Source organism: Lagenorhynchus albirostris, chromosome 9 (assembly GCF_949774975.1).
Source record: "Lagenorhynchus albirostris chromosome 9, mLagAlb1.1, whole genome shotgun sequence".
NCBI lineage: Eukaryota > Metazoa > Chordata > Mammalia > Artiodactyla > Delphinidae > Lagenorhynchus > Lagenorhynchus albirostris.
In genome coordinates this window covers 44766004-44779883 of record NC_083103.1, presented here as the reverse complement: position 1 = coordinate 44779883, position 13880 = coordinate 44766004, and the positions used below count along the sequence as shown (strand labels likewise).

At 52.7% G+C, this 13880-nt stretch overlaps 1 protein-coding gene across 10 annotated transcripts in view; it reads right to left on the bottom strand.

The window, feature by feature from the left end:
- IRAG1 (inositol 1,4,5-triphosphate receptor associated 1) overlaps nt 1-13880 on the bottom strand; it is a 119494-nt gene that overhangs the window by 51828 nt on the left and 53786 nt on the right. For 7 of the 10 annotated variants that reach the window (XR_009542429.1, XR_009542430.1, XM_060159670.1 and 4 more), the window contains 7 exons: nt 10483-10583; nt 8941-9011; nt 7073-7246; nt 5134-5186; nt 4882-4929; nt 3000-3617; nt 745-823 (listed from right to left, as the gene is read on the bottom strand). Coding sequence is in view for 8 of the 10 variants with exons in the window: in XM_060159670.1 (XP_060015653.1) it covers nt 745-823; nt 3000-3617; nt 4882-4929; nt 5134-5186; nt 7073-7246; nt 8941-9011; nt 10483-10583 (1144 nt within the window). In the remaining 2 variants the exon portion in view is untranslated. Of the gene's footprint in view, nt 1-744; nt 824-2999; nt 3618-4881; nt 4930-5133; nt 5187-5928; nt 6007-7072; nt 7247-8940; nt 9012-10482; nt 10584-13880 lie in introns of all 10 variants that reach the window. The other 3 variants (XM_060159674.1, XM_060159675.1, XM_060159669.1) reach the window with 3 other exon arrangements.

Genomic DNA, 13880 nt, shown 5'->3' with positions numbered 1-13880 from the left:
GGATGTTTTACTTCTGGGAATCTTCTTGTCCATGTTGAATAGGTAGGTGTTAGTTACTATATTTCAGACTGGGGGCTTCCAACATGGTTGGTGGCACCCTGGACACAGCCACAGAACAATCCTTAAGCAGAAGGTTTCTATGCTGAGAATGACCACGAGTAGCGTGAGCCATTGGGAGAAGTGAGTCGGGAGATGGGAGCTGGGGTGGAGGTGAGGCAAGAGACCCCAAGTTTTACTTTCTGAAGGCGAGTCTGGCAAGTGGGTGGGTGGGGCCTTACAGCCACCAGGAGGGAAGGGCTGGGGTCTGGACTTTGTAGTGACAGCAGATTAGAAAGCAAGAGATGACTCTGATGTCTCAGAAAGAGGAACTGTTCTATCTGGGTGGCTTCCTGGGTGTGAGAGGAAAAGGAAAAGGAAGCATCAGAAGTTCAGGCCTGGGTCACCCTTCCAGACCCACTAGGTGCTAACAAGGCTCAGGGAGGGCTGGAGGGGTCCAGAAGGGGGGCTGGTTGGAAGAAGACAAGTTTAGAGGTTTTCTGAGTGGGCAGGAAACGCCATCTGATTCACTTATTCAACCATTTGCAAATATTTACTGAGGGCCTGCTCTGCGTCTGGCCCACACTCGCCACTGGGATGGACAAAGGCCCTGACAGGATGTGCAGTGTTTACACGTTCACCTTCTTTGATCTGGAGAAAATGAATCTATCCCCAGCCTGAGGAGAGCATCTCCCCGATCCCACCTACCTTTTTCCTGCTCAGCCGCTTCACTAAGGTCTGGAAGCTTGAGCCCCACTAAGTTCTGATTTCTTAGCAGGATGTGCTCCTTTTTAGGAAAAGAAAGACAACGTTTCAGATGGTGACCTCAGGCTGGACTCTTCCCTCGGTTCTATGGCTCTGTGACCCCTCAGTCTCACGGGGCAGCACTCGGGGCGGGGACAGTCACGACATCTGAGGGGCACCAGGAAGACCGCTCCTCTCCCAGCCTGTAAAGGTGCTAGAAACCCCACCATCAGTGCCCCATTCCTTGGGTCAGGAATGGTCCTTCGCATGGCTGGCTTTTTAAATAAGCCTGTGAGCCTCAGGGCGAGGGAGCTGCCAGCCACATGGTGGCTGAAGGCTGGAGGACAAACAGAAGCAGAGCCCAGGGCTCTGGGGATAGGAGGGTCCCCTGGGTGCGTATGGAGCCGCCAAAGATGGAAACAATGTTTGTGATCTCATGGCTGTGCTCTGAGCTGCCTGGAGCTTCCGGCCTTGTTATTCTGGGCAGTGAGTGCCCACTCTCAGGACTTGTGGCCTCCCCTGCCCCCAGTTCCTCAGTGGCCTGTGATAGCACCTCTTGAGTTGTTAAACTCTCCAGACGAATGAGGCCTGCAGATTGCCGTCCCAAGGCTGCAGGCCAATAGCCACTGCTGCCTGGGGCTTCGGCCAGCAGAGCCGAGGAGAGATGGGGATGCTGACGGCAGGTATGTGGCACAGGTAGGCTTACACCTGTTCCAAGTCCAAGACCGGCGCTCCCAAGTGGAAATGCCACACAGAGCTCCTTGGGCCTGTGACCTGTGCTTCTAAGGGGATTTTCAGTGTCCCGGTAGCAAAGGCCACTTGGATGGTTTTCCTCCCGGGTGAAGGAGAGGAAAGGGCCAGCAGAGGGAGCTCTGGCCCAGATGGAAGTCATGCGCCAGGGCCCTTGACCTGTTTCCTTAACCAGAGGCCCACAACCAAGCGGCTCTCAGCACCCTGGCTTGGGCTGGAGGTGTGGTCAGACGCAGGGCAGTGGTTAGTGGAATGGGGTCTCCAGGTGGTTTTCTTTGCTGCAGAGGGGAACTGGCAGGGGTCTGGGGGTGGCCTGTCGCCTGGGCCTGGCCTCTGCTGCCCAGAGGCACGTGAAGGCAAATGCCTGTCTGGCCTCCTTGGCGTCACCTTCCCCAGGGGTCTGGGGCTGCGGCCCACCAGGGGCGGCCCTTGCAGGCCTGTGCTGACCCGCTAGTTAGTGAGGTCTTCCTGGCTGGGTGGGCTTTTCCGTGTATAATGTTTTTAACCTCAGCAGCCAGGCCCCAGCTCCCCTGGAGCCTCCAACGCAGAAGGCTTCTGTGCAGGACAGTGGCCACGGTTGGAACACGTTCCTGCTAGTGCAGACCCCCAGCACCGCACTTGCTCTTGACTGCTGTCAAGTGCCTCATTTCTTTCCCTGTCCCACGGCCCCTCTGTAGGGGAGCCAGGAGGGCCTCGTCCAACTCCAGCTGTGCGGGCGCCAGGCCCCACCCCGTGGAGTCCCGGCTGCCTTGGCCTGTGGCCTGGGTTGGCCCTCTGGAGAAGTGGAGCTTGGGTAAGGATTTCTTCGTCCTGTTAAACTCTTCTCTTCCTCACACCCTGGGCTCTCTCCCCCTGCATCTCTGGATGACCCCCAGTCATTCCATGAATAGGGCAGTAGCCCCATGAGAGACAGCTGTGCCTGGTTTGATGGCCAATGACAGTTAGGGACATCAGGGGTGTTAGAAGAAATTCACCACAGGGGGAGCAGCCCCTCACGGCCATGTTTGGATGGATTTGAGGCCCTTTGTTAACAGGTATCAGGAAGGAAAGCTTGGGGGGCAAGACAGAGGGAAAAGCCATTCCATTCTTGCCCCATCCTAGGCATGACAAGGTGCTCCATCAAAGGCTTCTTGTTCGTGAGCTACCAGCTCCAGTTAGAGAGGAAAACACAGCCCAGGACTCAGGGCCCATGTGTCCTTCCATATACCCACCTTCCCCTTGGAATGTGGCAGCTCTACACCAGCTGACCTCACCCGAGTGAGCAGGGTAGAGGCACAAAAGGTGATATTTATGAAGGACATGCTGCCCAGTGGGCTGGTTTTTGGGGTGGGGAGGTTCAGGGTTCCACAAGGCCCACGTCTGGGCCACAGCTGCCCCACCCCAGGCCCAGGTCAGCCCGGCCCAGAGGCCCTCAGCCCAGGTTGGGGACCTGGACGCACACCCTGCCCAGCAGGACCCCAGGAACCCACCTCACGGAGTTTGGTCAGTTTCTGCATCCGCACTGGCTGCACTTGTATCTGAAAGTCTTTAAGTCCAGGAGCCTTGGCCAGCTTGCTGCCAGCTTTGCCTGAAAGACGCTTCTCTTCCTCTGCCAGCGGCACCTTGGCAAGCACTTTCTGAAGCCGGGGGCCGGGTTCTTCGGGACTGCTGTCCCAGGAGACATCCCGCAGCAGGGGCGGCCGGGACACAGGGGGCCACAGCTCAGCTTTGGAGCCAACCTTGGACCCTGTGGGCTCTCCGACTGTACTTTTCCCCTGGGGGGACTGGGGAGCCGCCCCTCCAGAGCCCTGGGTTGGGCTTCTGGGCAGAGGGTTGCCCTCCTTGGCTGTCTTCAGAAGCGGCTTCCCTAGCTCGCTCTCAACAGGGCCAGGCTGGGGGCTGTTCAGGGCCATTTTCCCACCACTGCCTGTGCCAGAAGCTGGGCCCTTGGGTACGGCCTCTGGGCGATGGAGGGGATCAAAGTTTTCCTTTTGTTCTATTGCAATTTCTTTGGACTTCTCAACTGTGGGAGAGCGAGGAGTCAGCCTGCCCTGAGACACTTTCCTCTGGTCATTCTGCTTGCGGTCAGCTAGCCCTTTGAGGACATTCTGAAAGAGACAAGGTAGAGCTGGGACCCTGGGGGCAGGTTGGAGGGGAGAAGGGTGGATTCACCTCTGCTGTGGGGTCTCTAACCCCATGGACGCTGCTAAGGGACCCGCACGTGTGTGTGCGCGTGCACGTGCGCACACGTGTATGTGTGTACGTGTGTGTGTGTGTGTGTAGGGGTAGGGAGGTGTTGGAGAGGTATGGGCTAGGTAGAAAGGGAGGACTTCTCAGTCACATCTGAGTCGGCAAAGGGGACCTACAAACAAGCCTGAGGTTTGTAAAACAGACAGGATAAGGGGACCTGCCATTCAAAACCTGCCAAGAACTTCCCAAGGGCTAGGCGCTGCAGAGGACAGTGGAATGGAGTGCAGCCACAAGTTTCGGCTTTGACTCTGTTGCCCCAGATTCTAGTCCTAGCTCTGCCTGGCGAGGCCCTTAACTCTTAGGGATTCAGATTTCCCATCAGGTTTGCGAACTCCCTGAAATTATATACAAGTGTATATGTGTGTTTGTGTGTTGTATGTATTTTTCTGGGAAGAGAGTCCATAGCTTTCAACAATGTCTCAGAGCGTTCTATGATCCAAAAGAGGTTACAGATCACTGAATAAGGGGGTTCTTGCAAGGCTGATAGCTTGCTGTTCAGAAGTTCCAAGATTCTCTGCTCTTCTTTCATTTCCCAAGGGAAAGCTGCTTTGTGAGGTGCAGGTTCGTGTGTCTGTCTGGGTATTTGTGTGGCTGTCTTGTGTGTGTGCTGAAACTCTACCAGAGGACTCTATCCCAGACCCAGTTCTAGATGAGATTATATTCTATGCTGCCCTGACACCACCTTGAGCAGGTGGTTCTAAGCAGGTGTGGGGCTCTTCGTTTCCTCGTCAGCAGAGATGAGGTTTTCCAGGCTGCCCCCAGGTAGAGTCCCAGCTAGGGGCTGGAGCTCTCCTGCAATTTTCACTAGAGCTGACGGGGGTAGCAGTCTTCCCTGGCTGTTGCTGGGCCCAATGGTCCCCCCGGCCTCTGGCAGCAGCCTGACTGGGAATGTAGGACTATGGGCAGGACCACCATAGAGGTCATCCCCACTGAATCCCGCAGCCTCACCCCCTCCACCTCAGGCTTCCAGTCACCGTAGGGCAGAGGAACCTTCTAGCTTCCTCAGCCTTGACCTTCCACTCACGCACACCCACTGGCAGGCTGCCCAGGGCCAGCCTAGGCTTCTGGGACACCGTGTCTCCCACACTCAAATCATCCAAACTGGGCAGACCTCAAACTCACAGGCTCGCCAAGGGGAGGTGAAGAGACTTCGGCCGCATCCCCCTTCTGCTGGAGAAAGTAAACACGAGTCAGTCAGCAACGTGAAGAGGCCGAACCTCCTCTTGAAACGCCCTCAAGGAGACCCTTACAGTGGTGTCGATGTCTCCCCCACCCAGCACCCTCGCCTCCAGCGGGTCACGGAGGGCCTCTCAGGTGTTAAGGGGTTAGAGGAGAGACTAGTTGACATAGAAACCCCAAACGGTGCCCCGTTACCTGTGGTGGTGCTCCGGGCAGAGGGGACCCTGGGCCACTGCACGCATCCAAACCTAAAATGGTCCAGACACTGGCAAGTGATGTCCAGCACCCCAGACCCTCAGCTGTCCCTTTAGCAAAAACGCATCTACCTCCCCAGAGTGTCCTCCCTTGGGTCCCTCGGGCCCAGGAGCCAGTAATGCCCATGCTTGTTGAGTACCTCTCACAATGCCAGGCTCTGTGGGGAGTCCCCATCTAATCATCCCAGAAACCACATGAGGCCAGGGCAGGGGGAAATCAAGGCCACACAGCCGGAGTGTCAGCGCTGGGATCTGAACCCGGGCTGCCTGGCCCGAGCCTGAGCTTGCCCCGCAGCTCTGACAAGGGTAGGCTGCTCTCCCTGGCACCCCAGCCCTACCCTGGCTGAGCTGAGGGTGTGGCCCTGAACGCAGCCTAATGAAAGGGAAGCAGTCAAAACACAGAGAGTGGCCCAAATAGAGGCCTTTGCAAATAAGCTCTGAGGTGACCTCTCTCCAGGTCCTCTCTGGGCAGAGGGCCCCAGCCATAGCCCCCTTCCCTCCATCCTCATCCTGGGCTAGGCCTACCTCCCCACGCTAGCTTGAAACCCCAAAGAAAGCACATCTTCCTCCTCTGAGGCAGCCCAGCCAGGCCCCTGGGGAGGGGACCAAACGGGCATCCTGACTGGGAAGGCTGCAGGACAGGAGTCCTGGGGCCCAGGGGAGGGACTGAGCCACCACCCAAGGTGGGGAGCCAGAGTGGGCAATGCCGTGGGGTTTGGGGGGAGGTGGACCTCACCAGGCCGCTTGGGGACGGTGAGGGAGTTGCTCTGAGAGGACCCAGGAGAAGTTCCGGGGCTGAGGTTTGGGGAAACAGCTGTGGAGACAGACACAAATTGGCCAGCATTTGTGAAGGTTCAGGACTTCAGCCTAACAAAGACATCCTTTCAGGTATTTCTCGCCTCTGGGGACTGGGTCTGCCTCGTCAGGTTCAGGGGCTGATTCTGGACTCCATATGAGGCTCCTACCACAGCCCAATGCCTCCCTGCTGCCAGCCCAACAGAGGGGGCGCTGGGGTCATTTGGGGGAGAGGGAGGGTGATTGGGGTCACACTCCTCAAGTCTGCCTGGCCTCACCCCAAAGCACCTTCTAGAAACAGAGGACCTGGCATTGCTTGGCAGGTACAGCTCCAAAGGCTATACCTCCTAGACTTGCCAGGATGGCTCTGATTTCAAATGTGCCCCTTCCCTCCTAAGTACATTCAGACTTGTTTAGCTGCCCCCAATTTTTTCCTCAAGAAAAAGAGTGACTTTAGCCAAAGGGATAGCAGGAGAATTTCAGAAAACCTTTCTTCTAATCCAGAAATTCCAGAGAGACACCAAAGACCACACTTCCCTTCCCTAGGATCCTTCCCGGGGCACAGCTGGAGGTCAGGGAGAGGAAGCCCAGGGCCAGCCTCTCCTGACCTTTGCAGAGGAGGTGCCCACAGAGCAGGGCCTCCTGGGGATGGTGGGAGACCACACAGACTCCAGCCCTGCAGGGTGGCCCGGGAGTCTGCGCACTCGGGCATCACACAGTGGGTTTCTCTCCAGGCAGGGTTCAGGGACTGGGGAGCCCAGGTCAAGTTCATGGGTGTCATATGGGCTAGCAATTCTTGGCAAAGCAGGAAGACAAAATGGTCACACATAGACCCCAAAAAATGGAAAGCAGAGTTTTCTGGGCTAGAGTTGGGTCAGTATTTCAGAGCTTCTGATATGGGGTGCGATGCCCTCTCCCCACAGGATCCTCTCCACGAGCCTCAGTCCTCCCGGGCCCAAGAGGCCTGGGGGCAGGCGCGTCGAGAGCCACCCCTGGGAAGCAGGGCTCCTGCTGCATCTGGGGCTGGGCCCTCCCCAACGCCCGCCCCCGTCGGAGGGGCTCAGGGCGGCCTCCTGTCGTCCTACCTGACGGGCAGTCACCGGGGCTGCTCCTGGACTTCCTCCCGCGGCGGGTCAGGAACCGCTCACTCACCGACTTGGCTTCCTCCAGCAGCGCCAGGTTTTTCTTCTTGTCCTCCTCTGAGATGCTGATGTCCGGCAGCTGGCCGTTTACCAGGTCAATGATGTGCCCCGTAGGGTCTGCAGAGGAGGGGTGAGCACGGCGTGAGAGCCACGGAATCCTTGGTCCCCAACCTCAGCCCTGCCCCCAGTCCCTACCCCTCAGCCCAGGGACACTGCCCAGAGGGGACTTGGCCAGCCAAATCTCAGCCCATTGCCGGGTCCTGGAGAGGGCTGCGTGGGGACAGCCAGGGCTCCCCCAGCAGGCCTGACCCCTCCAGCTTGTAGCCGGTGGATGTGGCAGGTCCTCTGTCACAAATGGCCGTGAAGCCACCTAGGTTCCCAGTACTGTCCTCCACTCTGCCATGAGGGAAGGCCACCAGGAGACCCACCTGTTCTACCTGCTCCCCTAGTGTTCTTCCTTCGGTCTCTCTTTCTTTAACAAGATAGTGAGCTTAACATATGTGGATAAAGGAAGCACTCCAAAGATCATGGGCCAAAGACACAACCCCATGGCCACCTTCCCTCCTTTTTCCCTCTACTCACATTGTTTACCCCCATCCTTCTCCATAACTGCCCCTTCTCCAGGACACATTCCCTGGGTGAGTGACACCACCTCTCACCCAGCTGCTCGGAAACGTAGGAGTCACTCCACACTCTTCCCTCTTCCTCAGCTGCCCCCAGGTCCAACCAACTCAGCATCAAGTAAGTATCTCTGGAACCTGTGCCTCATCGCCACTCTTGCTCATCAGCTGTAACTTACCTGCACAATTACATCAGCCACCTCATAGGCCCTCCACCTCCAGGCTATCTGCTCCGTCCCATCCTCCACTGCCTATCACAGTGACCTTCCTAAGGGCCATATCTGACCATGCGATTCTCCTGCCTCAGCTCATCAGGATTCCTCCTGGTCCCCCGTGTGACGTCCAGATGCCAAACTGCGCCCAGCCACTTTCCCTGATCCCACATACTCCTCTCCTCCAGCCCCTTGGTAGTGAATGGCTCCCGTTGTGCCTCTCCAGCCTCCGTTCCTCCTCCTTCTGGTCATAGCTCCCCGGTTTGCACTGGGTGAAACTCGTCTGAGTCTCAGTCATGTTAGGAAGGAGCTAAACAATACTGCCCATCTCAGCCCAAGTGCCAGTAAGGGGACCACGTACCATCCTCAGCCAGCCAATGAGCTCAATCCCCCTGGGTGACTGGTTCAGGGATGGCCATGGAGGCCAGTGAGAGGCAACTCTGAGAATGGTGGTGGGTATATGGGGAAGAGGAGCTCTCTTTTCACTGAAGGGATGTAAGTTGCTGGTAGCCATTTGCCCAGAAGGAAGCCAACACACAAGAGAGGAAACTTGGGAGATGGGATGGGATGATTGCTAATGACCCAACATGAGCATCTGGGCTCAGCGCTCCCTGAACACACAGACCCTGGCTTTTATTTATTTTTATGTGTTTTGGCATAAGCTAGTTTAATTGAGTTTCTGTCATTTGAAAGAGTCCTGACACACAGCCAAGCATGCAATTGCTCTGTTATGGCTCCTGCCCAGCAACACAATTGCTTCCTCCACCCAAATGACGTTTCCTCCCTCTTGTCTATCTGTCTGACTCTCTAAGGCACAACTCAGATACTATCCCCTCTGGACTACTAATCTGAGAAGAAGAGGGGAAGGGGCCAAGCCCGGCCAAGCTGCCAGACCTCAGTCTTCTTCCTACTCAAACACACCTTCAGTTGGACCCCTATCTCCGGTGGCAGAAATAAGACAAATCGGCCTAGCCCTTACCCACAGAAGTCAGGGGAGCAGTGGAAACCTTCAGGTGTCGGTGAGAAAGCCTCCTGTGGGGACTGTGAGCTCTGAAAGACCAAACAGAGTCATCTTGTTAGGAAAATTTGTCCACAGCTGGTAAATAGGAGACCAGATGCTTGCATAATCTTTCAGAGTCATCCTAGAGCATCATCTTACAAGCTTGTTATTTTTTCAAGGGCGAAAAAATATGGGAATTTGTTAGAAATGCAAGTTCTCAGGCTTCACCCACCGACAGGATCAGAAACTCTGGGGATGGGGCCCAACCATCTGTGACTGAACAAGCCCCGGCCCCAAACCCAGGTGATCCTGATGCTCTCCAAAGTTTTCGAACCACTGCCCTTTGTAACTTTGATGATTTAGTATTTATTAGGGCTCAGACTCTGAGTGAATATCTAACTTGCAGAAAACTCATAAACTGTGAATAATTGCCTGGTAGAGATGCAGATGATTTCTGTTGGGGAGAAAAGATAAAAATAAGGTTTCATTGCCCTGTGAAACATTAACCTATCTTGTATCTAACTTAGCAATCTTTTTTTTCTCTTTTTAAAGATGTATTTATTTATTTATTTTGGGGGGCTGCGTTGGGTCTTCATTGCTGCGCACAGGCTTTCTCTAGTTACAGCAAGCGGGGGCTACTCTCCATTGCCTTGCGCGGGCTTCTCATTGCGGTGGCTTCTCTTGTTGCAGAGCACGGGCTTTAGGTGCACAGGCTTCAGTAGTTGTGGCACGAGGGCTCAGTAGTTGTGGCTCACAGGCTTACTTGCGCCACAGCATGTGGGATCTTCCCGGACCAGGGATTGAACCCGTGTCCCCTGCATTGGCAGGCAGATTCTTAACAACTGCACCACCAGGGAAGTCTCTAACTTAGCAATCTTATTCCAGCTTTCTTTTCCTCCTCACTGATTATACTACGTACATCCATTTCTCGTATCCTCCTTTGAGCTGGCTTTGTTATCCTGATGGTCCCCTCGTTAATGAGTTAAGTAAATCTTTGACACATGCTCACTATATATCTGTATTAGAATTATCTTTGTAACTTTTTGGAAATTAAACTTAGAAAATCTCATTCCAGCTAGACCAATGCATGGGCTAGTGCTGTGTAAAACCGAGGCAGGGACATCCCTGTGCATGTGAGCCAGTGTCCCTTCCAAGAGATCATCTTCCACACAGGACCCACTTTGGCCAGAAGCAGGATTCTAGTAAAAAATTCACATCTTTTAGGTCTGTTTGAAAATATCTGAGCAGTTACTGTAGAAAACTCCCCTGCTATGAGCTGTGCTTTTCTTAAAGGTTAACAAGGTGCAAAGAGCCAAATCTAGGAGAGAAGAAATAATTTGTGGGGAAAGATAATGGAAAAATCCCAAGCTCTCTCTCCCATTTTGAAAAACTGCTTGATTGTATTTCATCAATAAAATGATCAAGAACGAAGAAAAGATTTGTAAAAAGTAGAGCTGTCTAATCCGCACATGCTAGGAAATACTGCTCTTTACAGCACAGATTAGGCAAATAGGAGGTTACCTGTTGACCAGGTTTTTGTCAGTTTCTTCTTCCGGTGAACTGGCATCCCCAGTCAGGATGATGGTGGGTGGACTGCAAGATATTCCTGCGGTGGGAGGGCCCTGGTTGTTTAGAACAAAAAACACAGATGGAGTTAAGCTCCCAGGAGCTGGAGCCCTTATTCAAGTATCATGACACTCAGAGACTTCTTGACAAGGGTCAAATGCTGTTTATTTGGATTATTCAGGGAGGGAAAAAAAAGGCAGTTTCTCCTTCATTTACCGAGCTTAATTTGGTCTATTTTCATGCACTAAGATTAGGGAACTTCTAAGCCATCCCTGGTTAATTCTCACTAACAATGTAGAAAAAGAATGGTGCAGGGTCCTCAGGCTGCAACCAGCCTGGTTGGGGAAGGATGGAGGCCAGCAGAAAAGGCAGTGACACCACACATTCCCCAATACTCAGTGACGCCCTACATTTGGCTAATTGTGACCTTTCAATGAAGGTGATTTGTTCCATGGATAATGGAACACGCTTTGACTTTTGTAACTTTGTAAAAATGTTTATCTACATAAATACACATTTCTGAAATAAGAACAAAAGTTAGGAGCCAATCCTTAGATTTTTGAGATAGTTTGCAACCACTAAACAAAATAGAACAAAACTACTAACCATCAAAATGAAAGAGTTATTACATCCCAGGTTGGAGAAGTTGTAGTGAAATTGGTATACCGTTATGCTGCTAATGGCTGTGTGAGTTGTAAAACCCTATCTGGAGTAGAAAAAATACTTGCTGAGTGAGTAAATGAGTGAATGAAATAAAAGCAATACTGTATAGGATATACAATAAGATCCATGAAGATGCATATCAACCTGTGTTTTCCTACACCTAAGTGTACTGGGGGTAAAAATAGGACCAGTTAACAGTAACACACAGTATCTCTCTGGTTCTTCTGCCACGTGCTATTGCGGTATTTCCATCTCAGAATTGTTCCCAGCTATGTCTGGGAGACTCTCCAGAGGTCCTGTCATATGACCCTTCATCATTTGCCTTCTCCTCTGCCCTGCCCCCTTACTGGTGGGTACAGCCCGGGCCCTCTGTGAATGCCCTACTCTCCCTGCCAAAGTCCTGTCTCCCCGGGCTCCCGAGCATGTCACACCACCTGCACTATTGGTGTGGCCTCCTGAATCTTCAGAGCAGCAGGTGCCCATGGCCACCGTCTCTGGAGGTCGTGTCCTTCTGGAGTCCCTGGGCATTAAGTGCTCTTACCTCTACTGGCCCCACTGAAGCCATGGCCTGGGGGCTGCCCTCACAGAGCCAGGCTGAGCTGTGTTCTTGAGCCCTTGGTATGCAGGTGTTTGTTCCTTGCGAGGTGAGGAGGCTCTCTCTCCTTTTCACATCATTCTTTGTTGTCAAGTGGGTGCTGTACAGTACCATCTGGACTTCTCAAATCCCACAACTTTTAGTGGAACCAGCTCTTCCCATTGTCATTTGCATCTCTTCCCTCCCTTGGCCTCAAACATGAGGCCGGGTGAGCTGGAGAAGAGTCTCTGAGTTTAGCCAGGGAACGCTGGACCCCTGTGTTCCAGGACCTTTCAGCAGGAGGGAGCTGCAGTGATGGGAGGAGGGGGAAGCCCTCAGAATCCTCGAGCACATGGAAGGGCAGGGACTTTGGCTGGGTAGGAGGAACAGGAAGCAGCACTGCCTTTTGGAAGAATCACACTGCACTCAAATTTCTGCTCATTATCTGCTAGCTGTGTGTCCTTGGGCAAGTTACCTAACCACTCTATGCCCCATGATCATAAAATCTAACTCACAAGGTTGATGTGAGGATTAAAAATAATGTTGACCCAGCACCTGGCACATGACTGATGTTTTCAGTAAATGGTAATATTACTGTCAGATTACTTTTCTCTCTCTCATTCGACAAACACAGTTTAGTTATCCATCATGTGCCAGGGGCAGTTTGAGATACAAAGACCCTCAAGAGCTCACAGCCAAGCAAGGGATACAGAGAAGTAATTAATACTTATAATAAGTATAAGGTGATAAGGAATGAAGCACATTCTGTGAAAGCTCAAAGAAAAGGAAAGAAAACTCTCTCAGGAGGGGAGCTGGAGAAGACTCTCAAGAGGAGGGGACATTTGAGCTAGGTCTTGAGGGATGAATAGGAGCTTGCAAGACAAAGATATTAGGGGAGAGGTTTTTGGGCAAAGGGAACAGCATAAGTAAAAGGCATAACTGGGCATTAGGGATTCACAATGTAGCTAGAGCATAGACTATAGAGTATGTGAAATAGGAGGGCCCAGGGATGGGGGCTGCCATATTGTGATTTATAAGAAATGTATATATTTGGTCATTCAGATGACAAAAATATATTCCTCATATATATTTGGTCTTCATCCACAGTTCCTGGCTTACAGCTCCCCAAACACTTGGAACTTCCTGAGTGATAAAAGCTTGGGGAAACATCTTTTGTTATAATATTTGGTCTTTTGTCCTCAGTTCCTGAAAATGCTTCAGAGAATTGCTTGACATGTTATAATGAGGTCCAAGAAACTAATTTTGGGGCAAAATATGAAACCAGAATAAGAGGTTGAGCCAGCTTTTGAAAGACCTTGGTTGCTACTCCAGTGAGTTTGGTCTTTGTGGTTTTGGAGATGGGGAACACTGAGGATTAGGCCTGGGAATAACTTGACTGCCCAAAGAGAAAACAGAAATGTTGACAGCAGATCCGTCCATGGATCCCCGTGATTCCCACTGGTTGAGTTGCTGGAGGAGGCCCTGTTACTGAAGCACCATTCTGCCCCATAGGAATTTTGAGGAGCTCCCTAGTAAACTGGAGCCGTGTCACTCTCCAATTGGATATGCACGGTTGGAGAAGGTAGAGCGACAGGGAGTCAGCATGATGCTTGTGGCTGAAGCCAGGACTGGCCAACCTGTCCTCATGACCCCAGAGCTCCAGTCCCTCCAAGAACGCAGATATACATCTTTCTGTCAAAGACTCCTCCTGGAAGAGACACTCAGGAAGGTTCCCCAAAAGCAACAACTCCTTCTGTGGATAGTTTCACCCTGATGGGCTGGTGATGAGCTAGTCACCTGCTTCGTCCTCTTGTTGCACTGTCCCTCAGTTCCCATCACTATAAAGTAGTCAATGGTCTGCGGTCTCAGAAGATGTTTGTGTGAATAAAATGAAGTGATGAATGTGTATGCCCTTTTATAACTGTCATCTGATTTACAAATACCCATTAATCATGGTTATCACTCAAATGAACAGCAGCTCCACTCAGTTCTCCCCACCTTTTGTCCACCAGGCTTCACTGGTGGGAGACTAGCAAGCAGCAGAGGGGCTGGCGCCTTCCAAGGGGCCAGGAGGGAAGCAGAGGATCTTGGGTCATGGTGTGGGGCCTGAGGACAC